The sequence below is a fragment of the Emys orbicularis genome (genome assembly GCF_028017835.1).
Source record: "Emys orbicularis isolate rEmyOrb1 chromosome 2 unlocalized genomic scaffold, rEmyOrb1.hap1 SUPER_2_unloc_4, whole genome shotgun sequence".
Classification (NCBI taxonomy): domain Eukaryota; kingdom Metazoa; phylum Chordata; order Testudines; family Emydidae; genus Emys; species Emys orbicularis.
The window spans coordinates 11,297-34,182 of NW_027045127.1; the positions used below are offsets into that span (position 1 = coordinate 11,297).

General features: G+C 61.3%; 2 protein-coding genes across 3 annotated transcripts; one reads left to right on the top strand and one right to left on the bottom strand.

Moving 5' to 3' along the window:
* Window positions 1–638: 638 nt before the first annotated feature.
* Window positions 639–6,910, top strand: LOC135894774 (sulfotransferase 1A1-like). Of its 2 annotated transcripts, none has more exons than XM_065422870.1 (8): window positions 639–690; window positions 1,949–2,097; window positions 3,145–3,270; window positions 4,592–4,689; window positions 4,796–4,922; window positions 5,724–5,818; window positions 6,406–6,586; window positions 6,748–6,910. In XM_065422870.1, exons 2-8 carry the CDS (start codon window positions 1,950–1,952, stop codon window positions 6,858–6,860), a joined length of 888 nt encoding a protein of 295 aa, XP_065278942.1. In that variant the 5' UTR covers window positions 639–690; window position 1,949; the 3' UTR covers window positions 6,861–6,910. The 2 variants fall into 2 exon arrangements, with proteins under 2 accessions (XP_065278942.1, XP_065278943.1); XM_065422871.1 differs by having other exon boundaries at window positions 4,856–4,922.
* A 2,429-nt stretch (window positions 6,911–9,339) lies between these two features.
* On the bottom strand, window positions 9,340–20,344 carry SGF29 (SAGA complex associated factor 29). The gene is made up of 8 exons (XM_065422864.1): window positions 20,341–20,344; window positions 12,802–12,874; window positions 12,654–12,718; window positions 12,120–12,249; window positions 11,898–12,044; window positions 11,233–11,268; window positions 10,951–11,113; window positions 9,340–9,517 (listed from the first exon to the last, which is right to left on the bottom strand). Exons 1-8 carry the CDS (start codon window positions 20,342–20,344, stop codon window positions 9,401–9,403), a joined length of 735 nt encoding a protein of 244 aa, XP_065278936.1. The 3' UTR covers window positions 9,340–9,400.
* Window positions 20,345–22,886: the final 2,542 nt, after the last annotated feature.

Consider the following 22,886-nt stretch of genomic DNA (forward strand, 5'->3'; position numbering starts at 1 on the left):
AGCCTCAGGCTTTGGTGGAAGGATCTTGGAACCTTTCCCTCCCCGCCCCGAACCCAGGCGTCCGGGGAGTGAGCTGTCGGGGGGGGGCCATGGGGCACAGGGACCCCTCCCCCACCCAGTGAGCTCGGGGACTGTATGATCTGACCAACCTGCAGCCCCTGACACCGGCGTGGGTGGGAGGGGACCGAGGGGGCGGGGGAGAACAAGGATGGGGAAGGGGACCCAGACGTCTGGGCGGGGGGGGGAGGGGGGAACAGGGAGACGGAAGGGGATCCGGGCGGGAACAGGGATGGGGAAGGGGACCCAGGTGTCCGGGCGGGGGGGGGGGGGCGGGAAGAGGGATGGGGAAGGGGACCCAGGCGTCCGGGCGGGGGGGGGGGGGGGGGGCGCGGGAAGAGGGATGGGGAAGGGAACCCAGGCGTCCAGGGAGGGGAGGGGGAACAGGGATAGGGAAGGGGGATGGGGAAGGGGACCCTGGCGTCCGGGAGCGGTTCCCCTGAGCGCTCGGGAGGGGGAGGGGGACGACAGAAAGATGAACACGGGGACGGACCCAGGCGTCCGCCTCCCCCCCCGCCCCATGGAGGGGCCCCTCCTGGCCCCTCTCCACAGCCCCGCCCGCCCCTGGCTCCACCGATAAAACCCGCCCGGCCTCGCGCAGAGCTTCTCCGGACCCCGCCGAGCCCCGAGCAAGTGAGTGGGGGGGGGCAGCTCCCCCGGGCCCCCCAGGCAGGAGAAGGGACCCAGGTGTCCGGGGCCCGCAGGACGGGCAGAGGGATGGGGCGCCGAGCCCCCAGGACCTGCCCTTCTCCTGCGGGGACCCTCCTGCCGCCCTGCCCCCCCCCGGTTCCTGACCCCCGCCCCGCCTGCCGCCCCCGGTTCCTGACCTGGCCCCGCCGCCCCCCGCCCCGGTACCCAGGAATGTCCCGGAGACAACAACGTCTCCCTTCGCTGCCAGAAACTTTAACAACTCGCCCCCTGCGCCGGTGCCCCTCACTCCCGACCCGCAGCCCCTGCCAGCCCAGCCCTGCCCCCCCAGCTCTGCCGGTGCCCCTCACTCCCGACCCGCAGCCCCTGCCAGCCCAGCCCTGCCCCCCCAGCTCTGCCGGTGCCCCTCACTCCCGACCCGCAGCCCTTGCTAGCCCAGCCCTGCCCCCCCCCAGCCCTGCCGGTGCCCCTCACTCCCGACCCGCAGCCCCTGCCAGCCCAGCCCTGCCCCCCCCAGCTCTGCCGGTGCCCCTCACTCCCGACCCGCAGCCCCTGCCAGCCCAGCCCTGCCCCCCCCCCCAGCTCTGCCGGTGCCCCTCACTCCCGACCCGCAGCCCCTGCCAGCCCAGCCCTGCCCCCCCCAGCTCTGCCGGTGCCCCTCACTCCCGACCCGCAGCCCCTGCCAGCCCAGCCCTGCCCCCCCAGCTCTGCCGGTGCCCCTCACTCCCGACCCGCAGCCCTTGCTAGCCCAGCCCTGCCCCCCCCCAGCCCTGCCGGTGCCCCTCACTCCCGACCCGCAGCCCCTGCCAGCCCAGCCCTGCCCCCCCCAGCTCTGCCGGTGCCCCTCACTCCCGACCCGCAGCCCCTGCCAGCCCAGCCCTGCCCCCCCCCCCAGCTCTGCCGGTGCCCCTCACTCCCGACCCGCAGCCCCTGCCAGCCCAGCCCTGCCCCCCCCAGCTCTGCCGGTGCCCCTCACTCCCGACCCGCAGCCCCTGCCAGCCCAGCCCTGCCCCCCCCCCAGCTCTGCCGGTGCCCCTCACTCCCGACCCGCAGCCCCTGCCAGCCCAGCCCTGCCCCCCCCCAGCTCTGCCGGTGCCCCTCACTCCCGACCCGCAGCCCCTGCTAGCCCAGCCCTGCCCCCCCCAGCTCTGCCGGTGCCCCTCACTCCCGACACGCAGCCCCTGCCAGCCCGGCTCTGGGGGGGGCTATCTCCAGAGAGTCTCTTTAACCCTTTCTCTCCCAGGATGCAGCCGGCCGAGGAGACTCCGCGCCCAGCCCTGATCCCCATCCGGGGAGTCCCTATGATCAAATACTTCGCTGAGAACTGGGGGGAGGTGGAGGGATTCCAGGCACAGCCGGACGATCTACTGATCTCCACCTACCCCAAATCCGGTGAGTGCCTCCAGCCTGCCCCATAGCCCCTCCCTCCGTGCCCTTGTGCCCCCCACTCCCGACCCGCAGCCCCTGCCAGCCCAGACCTGCCCTGCCCCCCCAGCCCCGCCGGTGCACCTCACTCCCGACCTGTAGCCCCTGCCAGCCCAGCCCCCCCCCAGCTCTGCCGGTGCCCCTCACTCCCGACCCGCAGCCCCTGCCAGCCCGGCCCTGCCCCCCCGCCAGCTCTGCCGGTGCCCCTCACTCCCGACCCGCAGCACCCTGCCAGCCCGGCCCTGCCCCCCCCCAGCTCTGCCGGTGCCCCCCACTCCTGACCCACAGCCCCCTGCTAGCCCAGCCCTGCCCCCCCCCAGCTCTGCCGGTGCCCCTCACTCCCGACCCGCAGCCCCTGCCAGCCCAGCCCTGCCCCCCCCTGCTCTGCCGGTGCCCCTCACTCCCGACCCGCAGCCCCCTGCTAGCCCAGCCCTGCCCCCCTCCAGCCCTGCCGGTGCCCCTCACTCCCGACCCGCAGCCCCTGCCAGCCCAGACCTGCCCCCCCCAGCTCTGCCGGTGCCCCTCACTCCCGACCCGCAGCCCCTGCCAGCCCAGCCCTGCCCCCCCCAGCTCTGCCGGTGCCCCTCACTCCCGACCCGCAGCCCCTGCCAGCCCGGCCCTGCCCCCCCCCCAGCTCTGCCGGTGCCCCTCACTCCTGACCCGCAGCCCCTGCCAGCCCGGCCCTGCCCCCCCCCAGCTCTGCCGGTGCCCCTCACTCCCGACCCGCAGCCCCCTGCCAGCCCGGCCCTGCCCCCACCCAGCTCTGCCGGTGCCCCCCACTCCTGACCCGCAGCCCCTGCCAGCCCAGCCCTGCCCCCCCCGCTCTGCCGGTGCCCCTCACTCCCGACCCGCAGCCCCCTGCTAGCCCAGCCCTGCGCCCCCCAGCTCTGCCGGTGCCCCTCACTCCCGACCCGCAGCCCCCTGCTAGCCCAGCCCTGCGCCCCCCAGCTCTGCCGGTGCCCCTCACTCCCGACCCACAGCCCCTGCTAGCCCAGCCCTGCCTGTCTCCTGCAGGTACCACCTGGATCAGTGAGATCATCGACATGATCTACAATGATGGAGACACAGAGAAATGCAAGCGAGATGCCATCTACATGCGAGTCCCCTTCCTGGAGTTTGCTGTTCCTGGGGTCCCCACCGGTAACGTGGCCTCGGCTCCTGGGGCGCTGTGGGGAGGGGGGAGCTCACAGAATCATAGACGATCAGGGTTGGAAGGGACCTCAGGAGGTATCTAGTCCAACCCCTGCTCAAAGCAGGACCAACCCCAACTAAATCATCCCAGCCAGGGCTTTGTCAAGCCTGACCTTAAAAACCTCTAAGGAAGGAGATTCCACCACCTCCCTAGGGAACCCATTCCAGTGCTTCACCACCCTCCTAGTGAAATAGTGTTTCCTAATATCCAACCTAAACATCCCCCACTGCAACTTGAGACCATTACTCCTTGTTCTGTCATCTGCCACCACTGAGAACAGCCGAGTTCCATCCTCTATGAAACCCCACTTCAGGTAGTTGAAAGCAGCTATCAAATCCCCCCTCACTCTTCTCTTCTGCAGACTAAACAATCCCAGTTCCCTCAGCCTCTCCTCATAAGTCATGTGCTCCAGACCCCTAATCATTTTTGTTGCCCTCCGCTGGACTCTTTCCAATTTTTCCACATCCTTCTTGTAGTGTGGGGCCCAAAACTGGACACAGTACTCCAGATGAGGCCTCACCGATGTCGAATAGAGGGGAATGATCATGGTCCTCGATCTGCTGGCAATGCCCCTACTCATACAGCCCCAAATGCCATATCCAGCTTCTAGTCCACTGTAACCCCTAGGTCCTTTTCTGCAGAACTGCTACCTAGCCATTCGGTCCCTAGTCTGTAGCAGTGCATGGGATTCTTCCATCCTAAGTGCAGGACTCTGCACTTGTCCTTGTTGAACCTCATCAGGTTTCTTTTGGCCCAATCCTCTAATTTGTCTAGGTCCCAGCTCCTCCAGCCCGGCCTCGACCAGCAGGGGGGCGCTGTGGGGTGGGGCGTGCTGTGGGCAGGGGGGTGCTGTGGGCATGGGGCTCTATGGGGAGGGGGGTGCTGTGGGGGGGCACTGTGGGCAGGGGGTGGGGCACTGTGGAGAGGAAGGCTCTGTGGGCAGGGGGTGGGGCACTGTGGGGAGGGGGCACTGTGGAGAGGGAGGCTCTGTGGGCAGGGGGTGGGGCACTGTGGGGAGGGGGTGCTGTGGGGGGGCGCTGTGGGCAGGGGGTGGGGCACTGTGGGGAGGGGGCACTGTGGAGAGGGAGGCTCTGTGGGCAGGGGGTGGGGCACTGTGGGGAGGGGGTGCTGTGGGGGGGCGCTGTGGGAAGGGGGTGGGGCGCTGTGGCAGGGGGTGCTGTGGGGAGGGGGCACTGTGGAGAGGGAGGCTGTGGGCAGGGGGCGCTGGCTGGGGGGGGCTCCCAGCTCACCCCGCCCTGTGCCCCCCAGGGGTGGAGCTACTCCAGAAGAGCCGCGCCCGGCGGCTGGTGAAGACCCATCTCCCGGTGCAACTGCTGCCGGAGTCGTTCTGGGAGCGCGACTGTAAGGTGAGCCTCGGGGTGGGGGGCCAGCTGGGCTCTGATTGGCTGCTGGGAGCAGAGCTCAGCTGGGGTGGGGGTGGGGAGAGGAGGCCTGACCCCCGTGCCCCCCCAGATGATCTACGTGGCCAGGAACCCCAAGGACGTGGCCGTGTCCTACTATTACTTCTACCAGATGGCGAAGGTGCATCCGGACCCCGGCTCCTGGGACAACTTCCTGGCTGACTTCATGGCCGGCGAAGGTGGGGCGCGAGCTGGGGGGCGCCGGCTCAGACCTGCCCCAGGGCACAGACTGGCTTGCTCGAGGGTGGTGTGGAGGGGGCGGGGGCGATTGCCTGGCTGGGGGGGCGTGGGGGCATTGCCTGGCTGGGGGGGCACAGAGGGGAGCAGGGGGCATTGCCTGGCTGCGGGGGGCACGGGGGGGCATTGCCTGGCTGGGGGGGGCACAGAGGGGAGCAGGGGGCATTGCCTGGCTGCGGGGGGCACGGGGGGGCGTCGGGGGATTGCCTGGCTGGGGGGGCACAGAGGGGAGCAGGGGGCATTGCCTGGCTGGGGGGGGCACAGAGGGGAGCAGGGGGCATTGCCCGGCTGCGGGGGGTACGGGGGGGCGTGGGGGCATTGCCTGGCTGGGGGGGGCACAGAGGGGAGCAGGGGGCATTGCCTGGCTGCGGGGGGCACGGGGGGGCGTGGGGGCATTGCCTGGCTGGGGGGGGCACAGAGGGGAGCAGGGGGCATTGCCTGGCTGCGGGGGGCACGGGGGGGCGTCAGGGGATTGCCTGGCTGGGGGGGGCCAGAGGGGAGCAGGGGGCATTGCCTGGCTGCGGGGGGCACGGGGGGGCGTCGGGGGATTGCCTGGCTGTGGGGGGCATGGAGGGGAGCAGGGGGCATTGCCTGGCTGGGGGGGCACAGAGGGGGGCGTCGGGGGATTGCCTGGCTGTGGGGGGCACGGAGGGGAGCAGGGGGCATTGCCTGGCTGGGGGGGGGACACGGGGGGGGGGGCGTGGGGATTGCCTGGGGGGCTCTGAGCTGTCTGCCCCCTGCAGTGTCGTTCGGGTCGTGGTACCAGCACGTCCGGGGCTGGTGGGAGAAGAGACGGGAGCAGCGACTGCTCTACCTGTTCTACGAGGACATGAAGGAGGTGAGCCCCACCCCGAGTGCCCCCCACTGCCCATCCCCCCTTCCTGTCCCCAGCCCCCCCCACTGCCTATCCCCCCTTCCTGTCCCCCGAGTGCCCCCGTTCCTGTCCCCAGCCCCCCCACTTCCCCTCCCCCTTCCTGTCCCCCAACTGTCCCTCCCCCCTTTCTGTCCCCCGAGTGCCCCCCTTCCTGTCCCCAGCCCCCCCACTGCCCCTCCCCCTTCCTGTCCCCCAACTGTCCCTGCCCCCCCACTGCCCATCCCCCCTTCCTGTCCCCAGCCCCCCCCACTGCCTATCCCCCCTTCCTGTCCCCCGAGTGCCCCCCTTCCTGTCCCCAGCCCCCCCACTGCCCCTCCCCCTTCCTGTCCCCCAACTGCCCCTCCCCCCTTCCTGTCCCCCGAGTGCGCCCCCTTCCTGTCCCTGCCCCCCCACTTCCCCTCCCCCTTCCTGTCCCCCAACTGCCCCTCCCCCCTTCCTGTTCCCCCACTGCCCATCCCCCCTTCCTGTCCCCACCCCCCCCGACTCCCTCTCCCCCTCCTGTCCCCAGCCCCCCGGCGCGCCCCGCTGGCTCTGACCCCCGTCCTGCCCAGGACCCCCGGCGGGAGATCCGGAAGGTGCTGGAGTTCCTGGGGCGCCCCCCGGGCGAGGGGCTGGTGGAGGCGATCGCCCGGCACACGGCCTTCGCCCAGATGAAGCAGAACTTCATGGCCAACTACAAAACCCTCCCCACCAGCGTCATGGACCACAGCATCTCGCCCTTCATGCGCAAGGGTACGGGGGCCGGGGCGGGCGGGCTCCGGGGGGGAGTGGGACTCAGCGGGGTGCCTGGGGGCATGGTGTGGGGGCTCGGTGTGGGGCAGAGAACCAGGGGCATGGCCTGGGGGGCTCGGTGTGGGAAGGGGGCTCAGTGACCCCACTCTCCTGCCCCCCAGGTGTGACGGGCGACTGGAAGAACCAGTTCACGGTGGCGCAGAACGAGCGATTCGACGCCGACTACGAGAGGCAAATGGAGGGAACCGACCTGAGCTTCCGGATGGAGATCTGAGCCCCCCCCCGCCCCACTGCAGAGAGATAAAGCTGAGTTATCTGCTCTGCTCTGTGCTCCGCGTGGTTCATTGCAGCAGGGAGCGCCTTGGGGGGGCGCTGGCTGTGTGTGTGTGGGTGCTGGGGGGGGGACTTTTCTCCAGTTCTCAGCCCCCCCCCCAGCTCTGACTCCAGTTCCACTTGCCTCCCTGCCAGAGCCTCTTGAATAATCCGCCCCCACAGCCCCCAACCCGGCTGGGCTGCCAACGCTGCCCCCCCCGCTCCGGGAGGGGAGTGGGGCCCAGTGGTTAGAGCGGGCTGGGGGGAGGGGAGCCCGGACGCCTGGGTTCTCCCCCAGCTCCGGGAGGGGAGTGGGACCCAGTTGTTGGTGGGGGGGAGGGAAGCCACACTGGGCCCAGAACAATAAATAACCCTCGAGCCCCCGACGCTGGGAATCGCGCCCAGGCCGGGCGAGGAGCCAGAACCCAGGTGTCCGGGCAGCGGGTCAAAGGGCCTGGTGGGGGGTAGTTAATGAACAAACCCTAGAAGGGGTCAATAAGGCAGCCAGTGGGGGAAAGGGTTCGGGGCTGGCTCTAAGTGCTGGGACGGAGAGGGGCAGGGCTCTGGGCTCTGCTGGGGGCAGGGTGTAGGGTCAAAGAGGCCGGAGCTGTGGGGCAGGGTTTGGGGGGGAACTGGGGCAGGATGCGGGGGGGAGACAGGCAGGAGCTGTCTGGGGGAAGTCGGGGGGCAGGGTGCGGGTGGGGGGAGTTGGGGGGCTGGAACTGTGTGGGGGAGTTGGGGGCAGGGTGCGGGTGGGGGGAGTTGGGGGGCAGAGAGGCAGGAGCTGTGTGGGGGGAGTTGGGGAGCAGGGTTCGGGTGTGGGGAGCTGTGGGGCAGGATCTGTGGGGAGGGGGAGAGTCACACAGCCGGGGTGTTTCGTGCAATCGGCTGTTTCGCTCAGCCCGGGGAGTAACTGCGCAGCCCCCCCATTAGATCTGGGGGATCCCCCAGCTAAAGCCAGAGGCCTCAGACTCCCAGCAGGAGCCCCCCCCCGAGCCGCAGGGGCCCAGCAGGAGAGCTGGGGCCTGGCCTGCTGCCGACACGCCCCCCCGCCAATCCCACATGGCCACCGGGGGAGGGAGGGGCAGAGCCCCCCCAGGGTGGGTGGAGGGGCGGGGCCCAGGGGGGCAGCAGCCGGGCGCAGGGACACGCCTGCCCCTTGCCTCGCCCTGCCCAGCCGGGCACGGTGCCCCTTAGCGGCGTGGGTCCCGTGGGGCAGCTGCGGGGAGGTACTGGAGAGCCCTGTCTCGATGGGCCCTGGCACTGCCCGGCGCCCACGGGCCAGACACCATGGGCTGGGTCTGGCTCCAAGGGGGCAAGACCCTGACAGAGGCCGTGTGGGGTGACCTGGCGTTAGCCCAACGCCGGGGGTAGGAACCGAGACGAAAGGCCTGGCCCGGTCTGACAGGAGATGGGGGGCACAGGCTGGCACCCCCTCGAGGGCACACTGACCACCCGGGGGGCTGGTACCAGGCGGGTCCCAGCTCTCCGGCTCTGAACCGCCAGGCCCAGGGACGCCGGGGCTCTGAACCGCCAGGCCCAGAGGAGCCGGGGCTCTGAACCGCCAGGCCCAGAGGAGCCGGGGCTCTGAACCGCCAGGCCCAGAGGAGCCGGGGCTCTGAACCGCCAGGCCCGGAAGTGCCGGGCTCTGAACCGCCAGGCCCGGAAGTGCCGGGCTCTGAACCGCCAGGCCCAGGGACGCCGGGGCTCTGAACCGCCAGGCCCAGAGGCGCCGGGCTCTGAACCGCCAGGCCCAGAGGAGCCGGGGCTCTGAACTGCCAGGCCCAGAGGAGCCGGGGCTCTGAACCGCCAGGCCCGGAAGTGCCGGGCTCTGAACCGCCAGGCCCGGAAGTGCCGGGCTCTGAACCGCCAGGCCCAGGGACGCCGGGGCTCTGAACCGCCAGGCCCAGAGGCGCCGGGCTCTGAACCGCCAGGCCCAGAGGCGCCGGGCTCTGAACCGCCAGGCCCAGAGGCGCCGGGCTCTGAACCGCCAGGCCCGGAAGTGCCGGGGCTCTGAACCGCCAGGCCCGGAAGTGCCGGGGCTCTGAACCGCCAGGCCCAGAGGAGCCGGGCTCTGAACCGCCAGGCCCATAGGTGCCGGGGCTCTGAACTGCCAGGCCCAGAGGAGCCGGGGCTCTGAACTGCCAGGCCCAGAGGAGCCGGGCTCTGAACTGCCAGGCCCAGAGGAGCCGGGCTCTGAACCGCCAGGCCCAGAGGAGCCGGGCTCTGAACCGCCAGGCCCAGAGGTGCCGGGGCTCTGAACTGCCAGGCCTAGAGGTGCTGGGCTCTGAACTGCCAGGCCCAGAGGTGCCGGGCTCTGAACTGCCAGGCCCAGAGGCTCTGCTGGAATATGCTGACCTCCGTGGCCCCGTGGGGCGCGGTTCCCTCGGCCCCATGCCAGGGGTGGCGTTGGCATTGGCATGAACCACAGCAGAGCACAATGGGGGAGCGGAGAAGCCTTTATTATACTCACGGGCGCCCCCAAGCTCCGCCCCCACCACCTCACTTCTTCTTGGTCTCCTTACAGGCCACCACGTATCTCTGGGCCACGTTGAGGGGCGGGGAGTAGCCGTCCGCGTAGGACGTGTCCTCGAAGAGCACCGAGTAATCGTCCTGGGGCTGGAGAGAGGCAGCATGAGAGACACTGAAGCCCTTCTGCACCCCAGGCCCCCGCCCCATTCCCCGCCCTCTGAGCCAGCCAGTCCCCGCCCTGGGGCCGGATATGAGCCAGCGCCCCGCACTGCGGACAGGTCCCCGTCCCATTCCCCATCCCCTGAGCCAGCCAGTCCCTGCCCTGGGGCCGGATCGGAGCCAGCGCCCCACCCCGCGGACAGGCCCCCGTCCCATTCCCCATCCCCTGAGCCAGCCAGTCCCTGCCCTGGGGCCGGATCGGAGCCAGTGCCCCACCCCGCGGACAGGCCCCCGTCCCATTCCCCATCCCCTGAGCCAGCCAGTCCCTGCCCTGGGGCCGGATCGGAGCCAGCGCCCCGCACCGCGGACAGGTCCCCGCCCCATTCCCCATCCCCTGAGCCAGCCAGTCCCTGCCCTGGGGCCGGATCGGAGCCAGCGCCCCGCACCGCGGACAGGTCCCCGTCCCATTCCCCATCCCCTGAGCCAGCCAGTCCCTGCCCTGGGGCCGGATCGGAGCCAGCGCCCCACCCCGCGGACAGGCCCCTGTCCCATTCCCCATCCCCTGAGCCAGCCAGTCCCTGCCCTGGGGCCGGATCGGAGCCAGCGCCCCACCCCGCGGACAGGCCCCCGTCCCATTCCCCATCCCCTGAGCCAGCCAGTCCCTGCCCTGGGGCCGGATCGGAGCCAGCGCCCCACCCCGCGGACAGGCCCCCGTCCCATTCCCCATCCCCTGAGCCAGCCAGTCCCTGCCCTGGGGCCGGATCGGAGCCAGCGCCTCCCACCGCGGACAGGCCCCTGTCCCATTCCCCGCCCTCTGAGCCAGCCAGTCCCTGCCCTGGGGCCGGATCGGAGCCAGCGCCCCGCCCCGCAGACAGGTCCCCGCCCCATTCCCCACCCTCTGAGCCAGCCAGTCCCTGCCCTGGGGCCAGATCGGAGCCAGCACCCCCCACCGGGGACAGGCCCCCACCCCCCTGAGCCAGCCAGTCCCCGCCCTGGGGCCGGATCGGAGCCAGCGCCCCCAACCGCGGACAGGCCCCTGTCCCATTCCCCATCCCCTGAGCCAGCCAGTCCCTGCCCTGGGGCCGGATCGGAGCCAGCGCCCCCAACCGCGGACAGGCCCCTGTCCCATTCCCCATCCCCTGAGCCAGCCAGTCCCTGCCCTGGGGCCGGATCGGAGCGAGCACCCCCCACCGGGGACAGGCCCCCACCCCCCTGAGCCAGCCAGTCCCCGCCCTGGGGCCAGATCGGAGCCAGCGCCCCCCACCGGGGACAGGCCCCATGTCTCATTCCCCATCCCCTGAGCCAGCCGGTCCCCGCCCTGGGCTGGATGAGTCTGGGTAGCCCTTAGTAAGGAAAGGCCCCCATCCCGTGCCCCCAGCCAGTCTCAGATCAGTGCCCGCCAGAGGGGATGGGCCCCTTACCCGCTGGGGTGGGGCGTGGATCAGGGCCCGGTAGAAGCAGGTGGTCTGGGGATACAGCGCCAACACCAGCTGGTCCTTCTGGAACAGCGCCTCAGGGTCTGTCTCAGGGTTCGCCTTCCACTGGGGCAATGGGATGATGCGGCGGCGGCTCAGGGTGTGACGCCTGGGGGGGGGGGGGGCGGGGGGAGACAGGGTGAGACAGGGACCCCCCTCTCCGGACGAGAAAGCCTCCCCATCACCACCACCTTCCCCTCTCCGTTCCTCTCCTCTCCTCTCACTTACTCTTTGCCTTCTTCATCGATATCATCCACCTCGTATCTGCAAAGAGAGGAGTCGTCGCCATGAGGGGCTAGGCAAGTGGAGGACCTAAGGCTGCAGGACCATAGAGCCATCTCCACTGAGCGGCTAGAGAGGCATTACTATGCAGCGCTTAATGGAGAACCATGGAGCCATCTCTTTTGAGTGGCTAGAGAGTATCTATGCCCCTAGAGCTGCAATACCACAGAACATCTCCGTCAAGTCCCTAAATAAGCACACTCCAGCACCATAGAGCCGCCACCCTCGAGCAGCTAGAGGGGAGCCTCCATTCCTCTAAGGTGGTAGGACCAGAGTCACACCTGCTGCAAAGTTGGAAAGGGGTTTCTATGCTACCAAGACAGCAGAAACCATAGGGATGCCATCCTGAAGTGTCTGGAGAGGTGTTTCTACCTCTCTAAGGTGGTAGAACCATAGAGTTACCCTTCTGAAGTGGCAAAAAAAGGGGACTTAAGTCCAAAAGATTGCAGGATCATAGAGCCATCTCCCTTGAGGGCCTAGATTGGCACTTCTAGGCAGGATTGTCTGGTACCCCTTGTCGCCCAGCTCTATGGTTAGATGCCCCAAGCTGGCTGTAGCTGCGTGGGGCTGACTCCTCCCAGGAGCCCCGGGGACCCACACCCGGTGCTCACTTGTTGGTGGCGTGGCTGTAGCTCACCACCTCGGCCAAGATCCATTGCTCGTCCCCATCCACAGCCTTGACGCGAGCGGCCACCTTGTCCCCCGGCTTGGCCACGTAATCGCTGGCAGCGGGGATGGCGCCGCAGAGCGGGGGCGGCCTGCGGGGAGAGGAGGGCGAGATTATCTGGGGTGTCCCACCCCGGCCTGCCCTGGGCAACCCCAGCGATACTCACTTGTCCCCAGGTTTGCCGATCCACAGGGGCAGTGTCATGGCTGACTGCTGGAGGAGGGTCATGAGGACGCCCCGGCGCATGGTCTTGCGGGGCGGCTCTGAGTCGTTGTAGAGCCCGGCAATCTTGGCAGCTGCGGGTGGGGGGAGAAAGGGAGGTGAACCCCATAGAGCTAGGGGGAGCCCCCTCTTCCTGCCCCCAGGGACTTGGACACAGATACTGACCCCAGTGCAGACACTCTGACCCTGTGTTCACATGCCACCCAGCCCAGATTGCCACACCCACCTTGGGCGCCCCACCTATCCCATTCACCCCACTGATGAGACTGCAGGCCCTGGCTCCCCGACCCCAGCACCCCCAAGCAGAGACACCCAGCCCCAGGGGATCATGGGAGTTCCCGCCCTCCTCAGAGAAACTCCATCGTCCAAGCCCCAAAGGATTATGGGAGTTCCTGCTCATGCCGAGTGCCCCCAGTGTGGGGCTGGACCCCATGGCCTATTCTGGGGGGAGGCACGGGGGGAGGGGGAGGACACTCACCAATGCGCCGCTCCTCCAGAAGGGATTTGATCTCTGCAATCTTGTCCAGCGCCTTGCGTAGGATGCTGGGGGTGAGAGGACAGACAGGGGGTGAGCAGTGGGGCGGGGCCATCAGCAGCTGCGGGGGGCGGGGAGCAGGGGCACTCACTTGCACTCAGCCTCTGCGTCAGCTTTGGCAGTCGTGTAGAGTCCACGAAGCTTGGTCCGGTAATATGGGGAGACTGCAGGAGATGGGGGTGTTAGAATCCAGGAGTCCTGGCTCCCAGCCCCCCCTGCTTTAACCCACCAGCCCCCCTTCCCTCCCCTCCCCTCCCCTCGCCAGGGAATGAACCCAGGAGTCCTGGCTCCCAGTCCCCCCTGCTTTAACCCACTAGACCCCCTCCCCTCCCCTCGCCAGGGAATGAACCCAGGAGTCCTGGCTCCCAGTCCCCCCTGCTTTAACCCACTAGACCCCCTCCCCTCCCCTCGCCAGGGAATGAACCCAGGAGTCCTGGCTCCCAGTCCCCCCTGCTTTAACCCACTAGACCCCCTCCCCTCCCAGAGCCAGGGAATGAACCCAGGAGTCCTGGCTCCCAGCCTCCCCTGCTCTAACCCACCAGACCCCACTCCCCTCCCAGAGCAGGGAGAGAACCCAGGAGTCCTGGCTCCCAGCCCCCCCTGCTCTAACCCACCAGACCCCACTCCTCTCCCAGAGCAGGGAGAGAACCCAGGAGTCCTGGCTCCCAGCCCCCCCTGCTCTAACCACCAGCCCCCACTCCCCTCCCAGAGCCGGGAGAGAACCCAGGAGTCCTGGCTCCCAGCCCCCCCTGCTCTAACCACTAGACCCAAGAGCTATCGACTGAAGTACAGAAATGTCAGGGTGTTTGACTATGTCCCTCATGTTGAGTGTGTGGATAAAATGTGGTGTTTGATGCGATAACACGGCTCTACAGCCAAAATGCTTCTGAAATAAATGTAGTCAAACTTTACTAATTCTGGGTCACTGAGAACGAAAATGATGCTTAAAATTGTTGATTGGCTCTAGTTTTCAAGATATGCTATTGGGTCAGTATATACGACCCTTGACTTGGGAATGGCGGAGGATAAGTGAGTTATAAAGGGAAGGGAACTCAATTTAAACCAGAAATGACTAAAATACATCTTTGACTGGATCTATGAATAAATCTATGACTGGGTTTGGACAGTACTTGCTTTTTAGGCAAAACAATGAATGATGCAATCTGAAGCTGGTATTGCGTCATCCATGATATGAATTGCATCATGTTATTCCTAGAAGTCATGGATGATGCAATCATAACGAAGCTTACATCACTCTGCTGAACAAATTGCCCTATATCAGCTCTAGAAATCATACAGTGTCGTGCTCTCTTATTTGTCAGTGTTTGATTTTGCAAAGGGACACATTTCTGTTTAGCCAAAGTGAGCAGAGATGCCTCGTACTTGTGTGAACAGTGCAGATAACTTCTGCTATGTTTGTGGTGAAGTGACTTTTGCATCACAAAAGCGCAGTATAACCACTATGGTTAAGAAAGCCTATCACCTTTATTTTGGCTGCAAAATTGGAGATCAGGACAAGAGGTGGGCCCCACACATATGCTGCAACACTTGTGCAACAAATCTTCGCCAGTGGTTGAACAGGAAAAGGAAATCTATGCCTTTTGCAGTGCCAATGATTTGGAGAGAGCCAACAGATCATACCAGCAATTGTTACTTCTGCATGGTGCCTCCAGTTGGGAAAGGTGTGTCAAAGAAGAAAAAGTGGACTGTGCATTATCCAAACATTCCATCAGCTATACGCCCAGTACCCCACGGAGAAGGACTGCCGGTTCCTGATGCACCAGAATCATTCTCACTTGAGTCCGACGAGGAAGAGGAAGAGGATGAAACTTCTGGTCCTGAACCATCAATGTCACAGGACCCACATTTTCTCCCATCCTCCTCCTCTGAACCACACCTCATAACACAAGGTGAACTGAATGACCTTGTCAGGGATTTGGAACTACCCAAGAGTAAGGCAGAGCTGTTGGGCTCCAGACTACAGCAGTGGAATCTCCTGGCAGGTGATGTTAGGGTTTCCATGTTCCGTGACCGTCAAAAGGATCTTGTCCCATTCTTCTTCATGGAAGGTGATCTTGTAGCCTGCAACAACATCGATGGTGTGATGGCAGCCCTCAACATCGTTCACGATCCAGATGAGTGGAGACTGTTCATTGATTCATCGAAGACGAGTCTTAAAGCTGTTTTACTGCATAATGGCAATGTTTTGCCATCAATTCCAGTTGGTCATGCAGTCCATATGAAGGAAACCTATGACAACATGAAACAACTTTTGAGGTGCATAAACTATGACCAACATCAGTGGCAGCTTTGTGGCGATTTGAAGGTTGTTGCTCTCTTGCTTGGTCTGCAGACTGGATACACAAAGTACTGCTGTTTTCTCTGCAAATGGGATAGTCGTGCAAGAGATTCCCACTACATCAAGAAAGATTGGCCACTCCGACAGTCATTGGAGCCTGGGAGGAAAAGTGTTCAGCATCCACCACTTGTTGAATCAAGGAAGATTTTGTTACCACCCTTACACATCAAGCTGGGTCTGATGAAGAACTTTGTCAAGGCCATTGACAAAACACAAGCAGCTTTCAAGTACCTCCGTGGAAAATTTCCAAGGTTAAGTGAAGCTAAGATAAAGGAAGGTGTCTTTGTTGGTCCTCAGATTCGTGAACTTCTTCGAGATGATGCATTTGACCATGCACTGCGTGGCAAGGAAAAGACGGCATGGAAAGCCTTCCAGTTAGTGGCAATATATTTTCTCGGAAACAACAAGGCAGACAACTACAGGTTGTTGGTGGAAAACCTCCTCAAGGCATACAAAAGCCTTGGTTGCAACATGTCACTAAAGATACATTTTTTGCACTCTCATCTAGATTTTTTTCCACCGAACTGTGGAGCAGTGAGCGACGAGCACGGCGAGCGATTTCACCAGGACATTGCAACAATGGAGAAACGCTATCAGGGCAAATGGAGCCCATCAATGCTTGCAGACTATTGCTGGACAGTGACAAGAGATGCTCCATTTAATGAATACAAGAGACAAGCCAAGAAGCGCCGAGTAGACACTGAATAGGACTAAACTATGTACATAATAGTTTTTTGCCTTTTGTTTCATAATAAATTTTATTTATATAACCCTTTTGCTGATTTTTAAAGTGTTACATAAACAGGACAGGTGAAATATTATCATGTAAAGCAACCATAAACACATGAAAAGACCTAGGTTTACAATTTATGATTAAAACTCTACTATCTACACAATATACATAGACATAAAATGTAAAAACTTAAATATCTTAGAAACAGTAGCCAATCAGTTGTTTTAATTGTCATATTTGAATTCAGCACATCAAAATACATAATAAATAGCACATTTTATCTCTGAAGCAGACGACTTCTCAAAAATTGTAGACCAGTGTAATGGGGGCAGGGGCTGAAGGGGACTGTGTAAAGCTGTCCGGTCCGATGCCAGGAGCAGCTGTTATGGGTAATTCCAAGGGAGGTGTAGGCAGCCGTGAGGTGAAAACCATCCACAGGTTTAGAGGCTGCAGAAATTGCCGTTGAATGAGGGGCCCATGGAGGATGCAAGTCGCAGGGGAAGGGAAACCCCCCAGGCACCCAGGGTAAGAGGGGGGAGGGGATTGGAAGGAAACCCAACCCCAACCCTGATAAAACCCCACAATCCGCACCCCCACCTGCCACAGTTTGGTTTTCTCTGGCCAGGCGCCCCCCAGTGGTGGCAGACGTAGGGGCTTTAACCTCTGGGCCCCCAGGGTTTTTATCAGGGCTTATTCCTGTGATTGCCAGGATTGCCTCTTAAAAAACAGTGTTTCATTAGCTAGCCTCCAGTCGTCTGGTCCAGAGGCTGATCTAAGCAATAGGGAACATACCACCGTTAGTAGTTCTGCAATTTCCTTCAGAACTCTTGGGTGATACCATCTGATCCTGGTGACTTGTTACTGTTTCATTTATCAATTTGTTCCAAAACCTCCTCTACTGACACCTCAATGTGGGACAGGTCCTCGGATTTGTCATCTAAACAGAATGGCTCAGGTGTGGGAATCTCAGCGAAGAAAGATGCACTGGCCTTATCGTCCTTGAGTGCTCCTTTAGCACCTTGATCGTCCAGGGGCCCCACTGATCGTTTGGCAGCTTCCTGCTTCGGACGGACTTTTTCTTTGTTGCTGTTAGTTTTTGTGTCTTTTGCTAGTTGCTCTTCAAATTCTTTTTTTTTTTTTTTGGCCTGCCTAATTATACAAAATCTTGACTTGCCAAAGTTTATGCTCCTTTCTATTTCCTCAGGAGGATTTAACTTCCAATTTTTAAAGGATTCCTTTTTGCCTCTAACTGCCTCTTTTATTCCGTTGTTTAGTCGTGGTGGTAGTTTCTGGTCAGCTTACTGGGTTTTTTCAATTTGGGGTACACATTTAATTTGTGCCTCTATTACGGTGTGTTTAAAATGTTTCCACGCAGCTTGCAGGGATTTCACTCCTGTGACCGTTTGTAGTGAGGTGGCCTGGCTCCCGACGGCCCCTGAGAGAGAGGAGCCTGAACAGCCCCCCAAGTGGGCGGAGCCAACCCCAGAGAGGGAGGAACCAGAAGAGCCACCCAAGTGGGCGGAGCCACCGCCACCTGTTCCCGCCCCCCGGAAGTCAAGGGGCGGGACAGGAAGTATAAAAGCTAGGCCCCAGCGCTCAGTTGGAGCCGAGCGGCCGGGGAGGACAGACGCTCCTGCTCGGGCTCCTGCGAGACGGAGCCTACCCCGAGCCAGGTACTTGGACGCCGACGGACCGAGCCTCTGCAGAACCAGGCACCCAAACACCCAGCGCCGCTCAAACCTCCCTCTCGGCAGGTACCCCGAGGTGGACTGGCCCAGCCTGCCCCGAGCGCGGGACCCCGAGGTGGACTGGCCGAGATTGCCCCGAGGAAGGTACCCTGAGGTGGACTGGCCGAGCCTGCCCCGAGCACGGTACCCGAGGAGCCACCCGAACCTGAGCCGGACCCAAGACCGGAGGAGCGGCCCGACCTAGACAGCCCTCAGCAACCCGAGGAGCCCATGGTGTGGGACCCCGCTGCCGAGCCCAGCGAGGAGCAGGTACCCATGGAGGAGGAGATGGGAAGTGGCCCGGGGATAGCAGACCCCGAGCCTATGTCAGTGTGTTGCGGTCAGGATCCCCACTGACCCAGCAGCAGACGGACTGCTGCTGATAGGGCCCCGGGCTGGAACACAGTGGAGTGGGTGGGCCTGTGTTCCCCCCTGCCACCCCCCCACGCCGGGTGGCAGTCTCTCCTCCTCCCTGCCTGAGGGCCTGAGCCCTGAAGCACTGTGTGTTTGCTCAGCCCCTACCTGAGGGCCTGAGCCCCTGAACTGACTGTGTGTTTGCTCAGCCCCTACCTGAGGGCCTGAGCCCCTGAACTGACTGTGTGTTTGCTCAGCCCCTACCTGAGGGCCTGAGCCTAGAACTGCTGTTTGCTGCCCCGCCCTGATTGAGGGCCTGGGCTTAAACTACTGACTTTGTTGCTCAGCCCTGCCTGAGGGCCTGAGCCTAGGCGGATTGCTTACTGCCCCGCCCTGACCTAGGGCCTGGGTTGCCGTTACTTGTCTGCTCACTCCCTGGCTAAGGGACTGGGCTTATTGACTTTGTTGTGCTCAGCTCCTGCTGCAAGGACCTGAGCCCCTTTGAACCCCGGGGTATTACCCCGCCCTGAGCTGGCCTTCGGGCTTATTTAACTTTGTAAGCCCCAGCTCCGGCTGAAGGAACCGGAGCTTAGGACTGGTATCCTGCCCAGCCCTGACTGAGGGCTGGAACTCCTTGCAGCGGCAGAGAGCCTTTTGTTCAGCCCCTGCCAAAGGGGCGGAACCCCTAGACCTCCAGAACCCGAGGTCTGATTTGGCCGTGTAGTGAGGCGGCCTGGCGCCCGACGGCCCCTAAGAGGGCACAACCCCCCTCACCGGACTATTACACTGTTCCTTTTAATTTCCATGTAACTAGCTTCCTCGTTCTTGTGTACTTCTCCTTTTCTAAGTTAAATGCTACTGTGGTGGGCTTCTTTGGTATTCTTCGCCCCCACCCCCCAAAGAATGTTAGATGTAATTACACGTTGATCACCACTGCCATGTGGTTCATCTCTGTTGACCTCTTGGACCAGATCCCATGCTCCACTTAGGACCAAACCAAGAATTGCATCTCCTCTTGGGGGTTCCAGGACCAGATGCTCCAAGAAGCAGTTGTTATGGCTGTCTAGAACAAGCCATGGCGGGTAGTGAAGAATTGATGAAGAGGGCTGTGGTAAGGGCTGCAGGGACACCGCACCCCAAGTCACTTTGGTCAAGGGAAGTTTGGTAAGGGAGAAATATAGGTAAAAACTTACAAATATGAGTTCTGGCCAAATTCCCTGTCTCTGTACCTTTGGCTACGGTTTACCTGGAGCGTGAGGACTTTCCAGGGGTAGTATTCTGGGCATTAGGAATCTGCTTCCCACGCCTGTTTTATGAGGTAAGGACACTGCAGCCACGTCTCAGCAGGGTAATATCAGAACTCGCAGCCAGAAGTCTGGCTCTGCCGCGCTGGCTTATCTGTGGCCAGCAGGGAGGAGAAACGCCCTCAGGCCTTTGCCAGCGGAAAGTAACCGTTTGTCCCCAGAGGAGAGTTTGGAGAGTCCATTGCTTTGCCAGAGGCGGCTCCTAACGCGAGTGAGACTCCAAGGGAGTTTATGGAGGCTCACCAGGCTGCCCCCCGGCCAGGGAGAGGAAGGTGGCTCAGAATAACGCCTCTGTCGGCTTTTCGAGAAGGTTTGCTGTGCGGAGGGAAAAAGAGGCACCCTGCTGCGGTTTGCAAGCAGGCGTTGGGCCTGATAAGGGCAGGACTGAGCTGCTGCACGTGGCTCATGACTGCCCCTGTGCTGGACAGTGAGGCGTGGAGAGAACCCATGCGAGGCTCAAACGAGGCTCCTGGCCTTGCGTTTGAGACAGTGAAAATCACAGTACGAGTCGTGTCAGAAGCGCCAGCGGTTACAGACCCTGCGGGGCACCTCTGCCTATCGCTAAGGAGGTGTTGGCCAGAGGGTCTGGGGACATTGTGGGCCCCCTACCCTGGCCTCCCAGGAACGGAAAGAAACAGACTGGGAGTGGTGGGTGTTGCCGCTAGGTACCCTGAAGGCCCAGCACTGTCTGATATAGAAGCTGAAACTGGCTACTGCCCTAGTCACCGTTTTTAGCCAAATTGGTTTCCCCGGGGAAATCTTGTCAGACCGGGGTGCACATTTCATGTCTGCAGTTTTCAAAAAGTGATGGGTGTTGAGCGGAGTGAGGGATGTGAAAGCTGCCCCCCATCGCCCAGTGACTAACGGTTTGGTAGAAAGATTCCATGGGGCCCTGAAGTCTATGCGGGCGCTGTATGGTACAGCATGAGAGAATGATTGGTGTGTTGCTCCCTGATTTGTTATCTGGGTACAGGAGTGTCCCCCCCAGAGTCTATGGGATTTGCCCCCTTTTATCTCTGTGATGCTAACAGGCCAGCTCAGCCCAACAGGTCAATTCACTTGTGTGTGACCACCAAAGAAATGCTAAGTGAACGAATTCACTCGAATGTTCATCTAGTGCAAAGGGAACGTGAATGCGATTGTCTTCACGTACCCATAACCTGTTGATTGCTACCCATTACATTATGTATATCCCTGTACTTCATTAACCCTACAGCCAAAGTGTGTGCTCGCACTGAGATGCAAATGTACTCGACTGGTGAACTTCATGGAAACGAAGGAGGGCTCGTTGTGGGCTATTCCATTGCCACGTACACAGCGTCTAGCCCGGTAATGACGTTTACCCACCAAACGAAGAAGGTTGCTAACTTCAAAGCAAGGGCCATTGAGTTCTTGATGGGAATTCAGACACAGTCTGCATCCCTCACGCACTGCCAGCCAAGGAAGGCCCACGCGGGTACAGAACCCGCCAGCGAGCTTTCTGGGCGAAGAAGACATAAAAGATGGATTGGAGATGAAGGATCTTTCCTTGAAACTGTTTGGCCACTCACATGGAAGCCTTCCACATGGAAGACACAGATCCCCAAAGTTACTCTGCGTATCCCTGAGAGACTCATGGAAAACTCCCAGATCACCACATCTCTGCTACTGCTTTGGACTTACAAACCTGGGCTCACCTGTTACTGTATTTTACCTGCTTTAACCTCTCAGTAGCTCATTCCCTTTGCTGAGCTAATAAACCCTTAGAGAAATCGTCTGCCAGCGCTGTCTCTGGGGTGAGTGACTGACCCTTTGGGACTGGGAGTGAGCTAATGGGATGTGATGTTGGTGATACTGGTCGCTATACTAAGTCCCGTGTGTCTGGGTGGTAAGATGTCCCTACGGGGACTGTCCGTGGCTCAATGGGAATGGAGTGATCCAGGGGCGCACAGTTGTCACTGGCTTGGTGAAATCTAATGACAGACGCACACCCCCAGCTTGGGGGGCCTGCCCTGTTTTCTGACTGGGGATTGGCACTCGCAGCTGTGAGCCACTCGGCCAGCGGGACAATTGGCGTAGTTGGCAGAAGTGACATCCACATGTCAATTGGGCTTAAAGCTCAGAACCCAGTGCTAGGTAAAATGTACATTTGATATCGGGAGTTTTAAGGGTTAAGGATTAGTCACAATGGGTGAATCACAGTCACACGCGGATCTTGACAGAAAAGACCTTGAGCAGTTGTGTTCTTCCTTTAAGAAGAAAAACTCAGATCAGGACTGGGAGCTTTGCTCATGGACTTTGACCAAAGAGGAGGGTCTCAGCCCCCTCCCCCAGGGCCCAGAAGGCGCTGCAGCCGACATGGGGAGGTTGAGACACCTGGAAGCCCAGTGAACACGAGGAAACGATGGTGGAACTCCGGATCAAGGAGAAGGAGGAAATTGAGGAAAGAGCCCACCAGAGATGCATGGAGCAGCTGGAAGCGGAGAGAAATGCTCATGGGCTGCAGCTGGAAACTCTGAAGAAGCGAAAGGAGCAGCCTCAGCCGGTGGGTACATCCCCTCTCAACAGCAGGGAGTGGGAGAAACTCTGCCTGATTTATCGTGAGTCTGAGGGCACTGAGGAATTCCTAACCACCTTTGAGAGACTGTGATAGCCATAAGATTCCTGGGGATAAATGGATGCCAATCCTCTTACCCAAACTGACTGGAAAAGCCAGGCAAGTCTTTAATGAAATGGAGATGGGTGATGCTATGATATACAGGAAGTTTAAAGAAACCGTACTGAAAAGGTTTAAGATCACCCTGGAGTCCTATCGCTTGATGTTTAGTGCCACCAAGGCTGTTTACGGGCCAATTTGTCATGGTATGAATCCTCTTAGCTCTAAGGACGGAACTACATTTCTGAAGGACAACAAAGCCATCAATTCTCACTGGAAAGAACATTTTGAAGATCTCCTTAACTGTAATTCTATGGTTGCAGATGAAGTCCTTGAGCAAATCCCTCAACGACCATTTAGGGATGAGCTCTGAGACCCTCCCAATTTGTATGAGGTACATAAAGCCACCAAGCAGATGAAGAACAACAAGGCAGCAGGTTTAGATGGGATCCCCGCTGAAATCTTTAAAGACGGTGGACCAGAGCTAATTCGGCAGCTTTACCTGCTTATCCTTAAAATCTGGATAAAGGAGGAGATACCCAGTGAAATGAGGGATGCCCTGATTGTCACCCTCTTCAAGAAAGGGGATAAAGCGGATTGTGGAAATTATCATGGTATCTTCCTCCTAGCCATTGCAGGCAAAGTTCTGACGGCACGGATCCTTGCAAGCCACCTTCTGCCCCTGTCAGAAGAAATTTTACCGGAGTCACAGAGTGGTTTCCGACCATGTCACGGAACTGCGGATATGATCTTCACAGCATGGCAGCTGCAAGAAAAGTGTCGGGAGCAAAACCGAGCACTGTACATGGCTTTTATTGATCTAACAAAAGCCTTTGATTCAGTGAATCACCGTGCCCTCTGGATTATACTTTCTAAAATTGATGTATTTATCAGGACATCCAATGTCCTAAAATTGCTTTATGATAACATGAAAGCGACTGTTCTGAGCAGCACTGGCTCCCAGAGTGAACCTTTCAAAGAACAAACAGAAGTCAAACAGGGCTGTATCAGCGCTCCACCCATGTTTGTGGTTTTTATTGCCGTCATTCTTTACCTAATTGCTG

Excerpts from the sequence above, each read along its gene's own strand:
- LOC135894774 (XM_065422870.1), top strand. The coding sequence starts at position 1,950 with ATGCAGCCGGCCGAGGAGACTCCGCGCCCAGCCCTGATCCCCATCCGG. Across the intron at positions 3,271-4,591 it reads TGTTCCTGGGGTCCCCACCG|GGGTGGAGCTACTCCAGAAG; the intron begins GTAACGTGGCCT and ends TGTGCCCCCCAG. Across the intron at positions 5,819-6,405 it reads TCTACGAGGACATGAAGGAG|GACCCCCGGCGGGAGATCCG; the intron begins GTGAGCCCCACC and ends CGTCCTGCCCAG.
- SGF29 (XM_065422864.1), bottom strand. Across the intron at positions 12,719-12,801 it reads GACGCAGAGGCTGAGTGCAA|CATCCTACGCAAGGCGCTGG; the intron begins GTGAGTGCCCCT and ends TCTCACCCCCAG. Across the intron at positions 9,518-10,950 it reads TCCACGCCCCACCCCAGCGG|CCCCAGGACGATTACTCGGT; the intron begins GTAAGGGGCCCA and ends GCCTCTCTCCAG.